This window comes from Fukomys damarensis, unplaced genomic scaffold (genome assembly GCF_012274545.1).
Source record: "Fukomys damarensis isolate Sample0158 unplaced genomic scaffold, DMR_v1.0_HiC HiC_scaffold_37, whole genome shotgun sequence".
NCBI classification, from domain to species: Eukaryota; Metazoa; Chordata; class Mammalia; order Rodentia; family Bathyergidae; genus Fukomys; species Fukomys damarensis.
In genome coordinates this window covers 562,091-569,157 of record NW_022900949.1, presented here as the reverse complement: position 1 = coordinate 569,157, position 7,067 = coordinate 562,091, and the positions used below count along the sequence as shown (strand labels likewise).

At 58.5% G+C, this 7,067-nt stretch overlaps 1 protein-coding gene and 1 long non-coding RNA gene across 2 annotated transcripts in view; one reads left to right on the top strand and one right to left on the bottom strand.

Annotated features, from left to right (window-relative positions):
* Window positions 1-283: 283 nt before the first annotated feature.
* Window positions 284-7,067, top strand: part of Colgalt1 (collagen beta(1-O)galactosyltransferase 1) — a 7,743-nt gene continuing 959 nt past the window's right edge. The window contains exons 1-5 of the mRNA XM_010644381.3: window positions 284-676; window positions 4,039-4,173; window positions 4,545-4,749; window positions 5,956-6,075; window positions 7,019-7,056. Coding sequence (XP_010642683.1) covers window positions 371-676; window positions 4,039-4,173; window positions 4,545-4,749; window positions 5,956-6,075; window positions 7,019-7,056 — 804 coding nt within the window. The 5' untranslated portion in view covers window positions 284-370. The remainder of the gene's footprint in view (window positions 677-4,038; window positions 4,174-4,544; window positions 4,750-5,955; window positions 6,076-7,018; window positions 7,057-7,067) is intronic.
* On the bottom strand, window positions 2,680-2,934 carry LOC117284452. Its single transcript, XR_004515545.1, has 2 exons — window positions 2,891-2,934; window positions 2,680-2,800 (listed from the first exon to the last, which is right to left on the bottom strand). It is a non-coding gene; the product is annotated as an uncharacterized LOC117284452 (long non-coding RNA).

Genomic DNA, 7,067 nt, shown 5'->3' with positions numbered 1-7,067 from the left:
CCACCTCGCTTAGCTTTCCCATGAGCCCTGGAGCCTTGCTCTGTCGCCTAGGCTGGCCTCAGACCCATGGGGCCAGGAGAGCCTCCTGTCTCAGCCTCCCAAGTTGCCGGGAAGGCAGGTGTGAGCCACTTTGCTCCACCCTAGGATTTATTTATTTTGGTGTCAGGAGTTGACACCCAGGTTTTTGTGCTGGGCTGCATTCCCAGACTTTTTTTATTTTTTGAGACTGTCTGGCTAAGTTGTCCAAACTGGGCTTGAAGTTGTGATGCTCCGGCCTTTCTGGAGTAGCTGGGATGACAGGCACGCACTGCTGTTCCCTGCTTGGACTTAATTCTTATGCCATTTGCTTACTCAGAGTGGCTCTGAGCCCATGAGCCCCACAAGGTTGTGTCCTCTCTTGGGCCGCGCCTGCTCCATGTGGGAGGACGCTTCCTGCCCCTGGGCCTTTGCACTAGCTGAGCCACCTGTTGGGGACAATTTCCCATCTCCTTCCTGTCCCCCCTGCACCTGTGCTCGACCCCAGGCCGGCCTGACCTCACAGGCTGTCTGTCTCTGCAGGTCCTACCCCGACGAGGAGGGCCCCAAGCACTGGTCTGATGCCCGCTATGAGCACGTCATGAAACTCCGCCAGGCCGCCCTGAAGGCTGCGCGGGACATGTGGGCCGACTACATCCTGGTGAGCACCCCAAGCCAGGGCTTGATGGGGTGGAGGAGGATGCAGCCCCTGCCCTTTTCATTTTAAGGCAGGGTCTCACTGAGTTGCCCAGGCTGAGCTCAAACTGGTGCTTTTCCTGCCTCAGTCTTGTGAGAGGCTGGGTTACAGGTGAGTATTACTGGCCTGGCAAGAGCACCAGGTCTTAAGTCATCAAGAATGAAAGAAATCCCCCGCCTGCCCGCAGGCACAAGGTCCCAAGGTTGATCCCCAGTATTTAAAAAAAAAAAAAAAAAAAAGGGGAAGGAAGGAAGCTGGGTGTGGTGGTGCAGTCCTCTGGTCCTTGCTACTGGGCAGGCTGAGGCAGGAGGACCCCCAGTTCCAGGACAGCCCTTTCTCCAAGCTGACAAGACTCAGTGGGCTCTGTGTTCTCAGAGGTTTGGCCCTGGGGTGTGTCTGCTCTTTTCAAAGCCATCCACAGTTATGTGTGACCTCTGGTGCCCCATGGTGACACCCTTGGGGCCCCTTCTGAGAAGCCAGGAGATCAGAAGTCAGGGCTGGGACAACGTGGGTAATACAGACTGGCCAAACCTGACTTCCCTTCTCATCCCTGGTGGGCAGTTCCCTGAGGAGAGAACCGCTGAGTCTTTATTGCAAAATTTTTTCCCTTTTTGAGACAGGGTCTCACTTAGTTACGCAGTTGCCAGGGCTGGGCTTGAACATGCGACCCTCCTGCCTCAGCCTCCTGTCGTGCTGGGATGATGGTTGTCCATACCCCGACTTCTTTGGTCTGTAAGACATGGTCACCTGACCGGCCCCACTGATGGCGTGGCCCCATCTTTTGTTGTTTTGCTTTTGTTTTTCTTTTTGGTGCCGGGGATCAAACTCAGGACCTCGTGCTTGCAGGGAGGGCAGTGGCACCACTGAGTTAAATCCCCGGCACCATCTTAACTCATTGTCTTTTGCCTGCAAAGATCTCTTCCGAACCTGCTCACTGCCAGGTCCCTGGTGTGGACTGGGTGTCTGGGGCCTCCATTTCCCCACAGCAGGTGACAGCCAGGCTGGTGCGGGGAGATGCAGACCCCAGAGGAGCGGGCCTGGGGGTCTTGCGCAGCATCTAAGGTGCAAGGGACAGAGTGGAGAGCAGCTTGGGTGTAGAGGAGGTGGTGGGTAGAGGGGAGGGCAGAGGCCCTCGTCCCTGAAGGCCCTGGGAGTCTCTGGGGGGTGTGAGAGGGTGGGGCTGTGACTTGTGGTTTTCAGCAGCCCCTGTGGGCCCAGGTGGAGACCAGTTCGGCACTGAACACAGGTGATGTGGAGAGCGCAGGGGGGTTCAGGATGTGTTGTACAGTGGAGGGGTGAAACATTGGGTGCGGCTGGAGAGGAAGGGTTTCCTAGGATCCTCCGGAGCCCTGCTACAAGCCTTGTCAGACCATTGTATGGATAAGAAAAAGGAGAAGGTTAGGATGACCAGGCAGTGGCAGTGTCCACAGGGCCCTCAAGACGTACCCCAGGCATGGAGATGGACCTTTTGGAACTTCTGGCATCCAGAATCTTCTAGCATCTTCTGGGACCTTCCAGCATCTTCCAGAGCCCTTTGGCACAGAGCTGTCATGTCCTTTTCTGGTTTTCACGTCTGCGGTTGGAGGTTTGCTGGCTTTCACTTTTTTCACTCAATAAACCTAGATGGAACTCAAGATGCTGGCAGAGCCTCAAAGTGGCTTTGGACACAGATTATATTTCTATAATTAGAGACGTGAGAGGACCATTTTGGAATGTGAATTGGTTTGTGCTCTTTTAAAAATGATTAGAGAAAAAGGCCTCTTTCCTCCCTTTTTAACAAAAGTTATGCATGTTGCTGGCCTGAAAAAACTGCGAGAAGACAGCAGAAACTCATGGCCTTAATCATGCCTCCCAGAGAGACCCACTTTGTAGCTGTGTGTGTTCTAATTGAGGTCTAATTTCTCTAACATGAAATTAACAGTGCAGAGCGTACAATTCAGGGGCCCTGAGCATTCATTGTGTTGTGGAACGATTAACTCTGTCTTGTTCTGGAGCAGTCCTAGCCCTGCAAATGACACCTGTCCTCCGAGCCAGCCCTCCCTCCCCCGCCCCTGCAGCCACCACCGTTTCCTGTTGCTGTGGGTTCACCTGTCCCGGAAGCAAATGACATGTCCTCCGAGCCAGCCCTCCCTCCCCCGCCCCTGCAGCCACCACCGTTTCCTGTTGCTGTGGGTTCACCTGTCCCGGACATTTCACACCAGTGGCCCCCGGCTGGTGGCTGCTGTCACTTGTGTCTTTCTGTTTCATGTTTTTGCTTTTTCAGACAGGGTCTTGCTGTGTAGCCCAGGCTGGCCTTGAATTCATGGCGATCCTCCTGCCTCAGCCTCCTGAGTGCTGGGATGACGGGCGTGCGCCACCACGCCCGGCGTTGCATCGTGTTTTTCAAGTTCCTTTCACAGGGTCGTGTGTGTCTGCCTTGCTCCTTTTGGTGGCCTAGTGATGCTCCACCGTGTGGATAGAGCCCACCACGTTCCCCATCCCTTCTGGGCAGGCGGGCCCCTCCCCCGCCTGGCTGTACACGTTCCCATCTTGGGTCTGTGCTCTGATTCTCCCGGGTGTGCATCTAGATGTGAGCTGCTGGGTCCCCATAGGCTGTCCTGCTGTCTACACTGCGTGTGCAGCCAGGGTCCCTGACGTCTGCGTGGCTGGTGAGGTGTGCGGTGCGTCCTGGGCCGCCTCTGTCTGGAGCTGCCGTGGGCTGGGATTGGAACTTGGGGTGTCGTTGGTGGCAGTTGATCCAACTGTGCTGAACCCCCCAGGGGCGGCAGAACGCCCGAGGACGTGCAGCTGTCTCGGGAGGGGCCCGGCCCCAGAGGGAGATTTGTATTGTTTAATAATTTCGTGGGTGCAGCAGGGTTCGCGGTATAGAATGTCTCTTGTCAGAACTGAGAAAATGTGAGGCTTTGCAGCGTTGGGGTTTTCGGGTTTGGGTTTGAGGAGCTCAGCCTGTGGTTCTGGATCACCGCTGTGCGTTCTGCTCCTGGTGGCCTTAAGTGTTGCCTGCAGCGTGAGTTTTGACCCTCCTTTCTTTAGCTACTGTGACTGTTTAGTTTTCTGTGGTGCTGGGAGCAGCCCCCAGGGCCTCACCCTTGAGCTGCACCCCTGGCACTGCCTTGTCTGTCCTTTAGAGGCGGGATCCCCCTGAGCTGCGCAGAGCTCGTGACCCTCCTGCCTCAGCCTCCAGGGGCCGGCGTCTCGGGTGTGGCCGCACACTTGTAAACTCTCTGCGGAGATGTTGGGGTGCAGGACTGGTGGGACTTGGGGCTTGAGAGGTCTCAGGCCCCACGACCGTGGCCTTGCCCCACGCTGATGCCGTGGCCCTGCAGTTTGTGGACGCGGACAATCTCCTGGTGAACCCTGACACGCTGCGCCTGCTCATGGCCGAGAACAGGACGGTGGTGGCGCCCATGCTGGACTCGCGGGCAGCCTACTCCAACTTCTGGTGCGGCATGACGACCCAGGTAGGGCATTGGGGTGGGGGGTGGGCCCTGGACAGACGTGCAGGCTGCAGGCTCGGTAGCCGGGCCCACAGCCCCACCCTGTCCTCTTCCTGCCACGTTTCAGTTTGGGTGGTGCCGGGATGGCACCCGGCCTTACCCATGCTGGGCACGTGCTCACCTGTAGCCTTTTTGAGAGCATCTTGCTGAGTCACTGAGTTGCCCAGGCTGGATTTCAACTTGAGATCCTCCTGCTTCAGCCTCCTCAGCGCTGGGGTGACAGGCATGAGACCCCACACTAGGCCATCCCAGCTGTCGGAAGCCGGCCTTCCTGCCCTTCCTGCCCTTCCTGCCCGGCCTCCGGGTGACCCTCGCTGAGCTCCGCCCCTCCCCAGGGCTACTACAGGCGCACGCCGGCCTACATCCCCATCCGCAAGCGGGAGCGCAGGGGCTGCTTCGCCGTCCCCATGGTGCACTCCACCTTCCTGGTGGACCTGCGCAAGGCCGCGTCCCGGAGCCTGGCCTTCTACCCGCCCCACCCTGACTACACGTGGTCCTTCGACGACATCATCGTCTTCGCCTTCTCCTGCAAGCAGGCAGGTGCGTGCCGCGTGGGTGTGGTGGTAGCTGCAGGCACGGCTGTGTCCAGCGGTCTGGGTGCGGGCTCCCTGTGGACCCGGCCGGGGAGACCCCGAGCTGCCCCAGCCCGGCTCCCCGGCCCGGAGACGGCTCGGTGAGCGTCATCTTGGTTCTCACCCCGCCTGGCTCAGCTCCCAGTGTGCTGTGACTTGGCGCTGGGAGCTGGTACAGTGCCCTCGTTGTGCGGGAGGGACTCGCGCCCGTCCCAGGGGATGTCTGAAGGGCAGGCCTGTCGTCCCAGGTCCCGGGGGGCTGAGGCGGGAGGAGCCCAAGTTCCAGCCCCCTGAGGAACTTAGCGACTTGTGAGACCTGGCCGCACAGTAAAAATAAAACGGGTCAGGCTCAGCTCAGTGCGGAGGCCCTGAGCTCCATCCCCAGTCCGGAAAGGAAGGTGCTGAGCTGCCGCAGATACTCTGCTCTCTCCTCACACGGTTACAGCGAAGACGACTTGGCCAATCAGGCTTGGCAAGAAGTTAACAGCAACCTATGGGAAGGACCGTAACAGTGTACTGCAGTAAAACGTACGGCGTGGGCGTTAGCAACTTCTGGAACTTCCCCTTCCTAATTCCAACCCGGCCAGGCACACTGTGCCCTGAAAGGGGCCTTTAAAGCACGGCCGCAATCAGGCGACCTGAGGCCCACGACAGTGTCTTGGGGAGTGTGGACAGCTTGGCAAGTTGGAGTCTCAGCTCCTACGGCCAGCACGGCGGCACAGGTCTGCAGCCCCCACTCCTTAGGAGGCTGACGGAGGAGGATCCTAAGTTTCAGGCCAAACGAAGCAACTTGGCAGGACCCCAGTTTAAAACAACGAAGAAAACATAGACCGATAAAAATGAGAGCCAGAGGCAGCGGCGTGCCCGGCTTTCTGTCTCCCAGGATCACCTCCTGTTCAGGGTCGCTTTGTCTGTTAATCTGGGATCGACTAGTTTCACTCTTTTAAAATATTTTTTGTGGTACTGAGAGTTGAACTCGGGATCTTTGCACTGAGCTGCACCCCAGCCCTTTCGTATTTTGAATAGGCTCTTGAGAATTTCCCCACGAAGGCTGGGCCTGCACTCGAGACCCTCCTGCCTCGGCCTCTGGAGTGCTGGGCTCACAGCGACACCCCCGTGCCCAGCCTTGGCTTGACCCGAACTTCTTGTCCCCTGGGCCCCTCGCCCACCACAGGGGTGCAGATGTACGTGTGCAACAAGGAGGTGTATGGGTTCCTGCCAGTGCCGCTGCGGGCGCACAGCTCGCTGCAGGATGAGGCCGAGAGCTTCCTGCACGTCCAGCTGGAGGTGATGGGTGAGTCCCAGCTGCACTGCCTCCCCAGCCGCCCCCCCTCGTCCTGCGCGCGGCTCCCTCTGGTGGCTGCAGGTGGAACTGCCCGCCCCCGCCCAGGAGGGTGGGTCTTTTCCAGGGATCGTGGAGTGTGCAGTCACCCAAGGGTCTGCTGCCTAACCCTACACTGTGAACCCTCACCCAAGCCTGGGCTGGAGGCAGTCTCAGCCGGTGGCAGTAGACCCAGAGTGTCACCACATCTGCCACAGGGCTCTTTTTCTCTTTTTGAGACATGGTCTCACAATGGCTGGCCTCAAACTCATGGTGATCCTCCTGCCTCAGCTTCCCAAGTGCTGGGATGATAGGTGTGCACCACTGCGCCTGGACTATTTGTTACTTCTGATGAGAGAATGATTCATGTTGCTGTTAAACACTCACCAGGAGAGGTGGTGCACAGCTGTTATCCCAGCATTCGGTTGGCCGAGGCAGGAGGGTCACATAAACGAGGCCAGCTGGGGCAGTTTAGCAACTTAGTGGGATCCTATTTCAAAATAAAAAGAGAGGGCTAAGGCTGTAACTGCATGGTAGAGTACCCTGAGTTTAAGTCCTAGTACCGCAGAAATACTTGTTTGCCCGTTGCTGTGGCCTGGTCTTTGTCCATACAAGCCTGGCCTCTCTGCTCCCCCGGCTGCCCCCTACACTCCTGGACAGTGGGCCCAGGGTCGGGTCCTGCCCTGCAGTGTGGGTGGTCAGACCCCATCTTCTTCCTGGGCCCGAGGCTGGAGAGCCGGGAGCCGCCTCCGCACCTGGCAGAGGTCTGAGGGGGAAGGCAGGAAACCAGGATATGCAAAGGCCCTCGGGTAGCCCTGGGTGGGTTGAGGCCGGCCGACGGAGGTGCAGGTCCTGGTTGTGGGGAGTGGGGAGTGTGGGACCGGCCGGGCTGTGACCCTGGCGTCTCTGCCCGCAGTGAAGCATCCACCCGTGCAGAACTCGAGGTTCATCCCGGCACCCGGCAC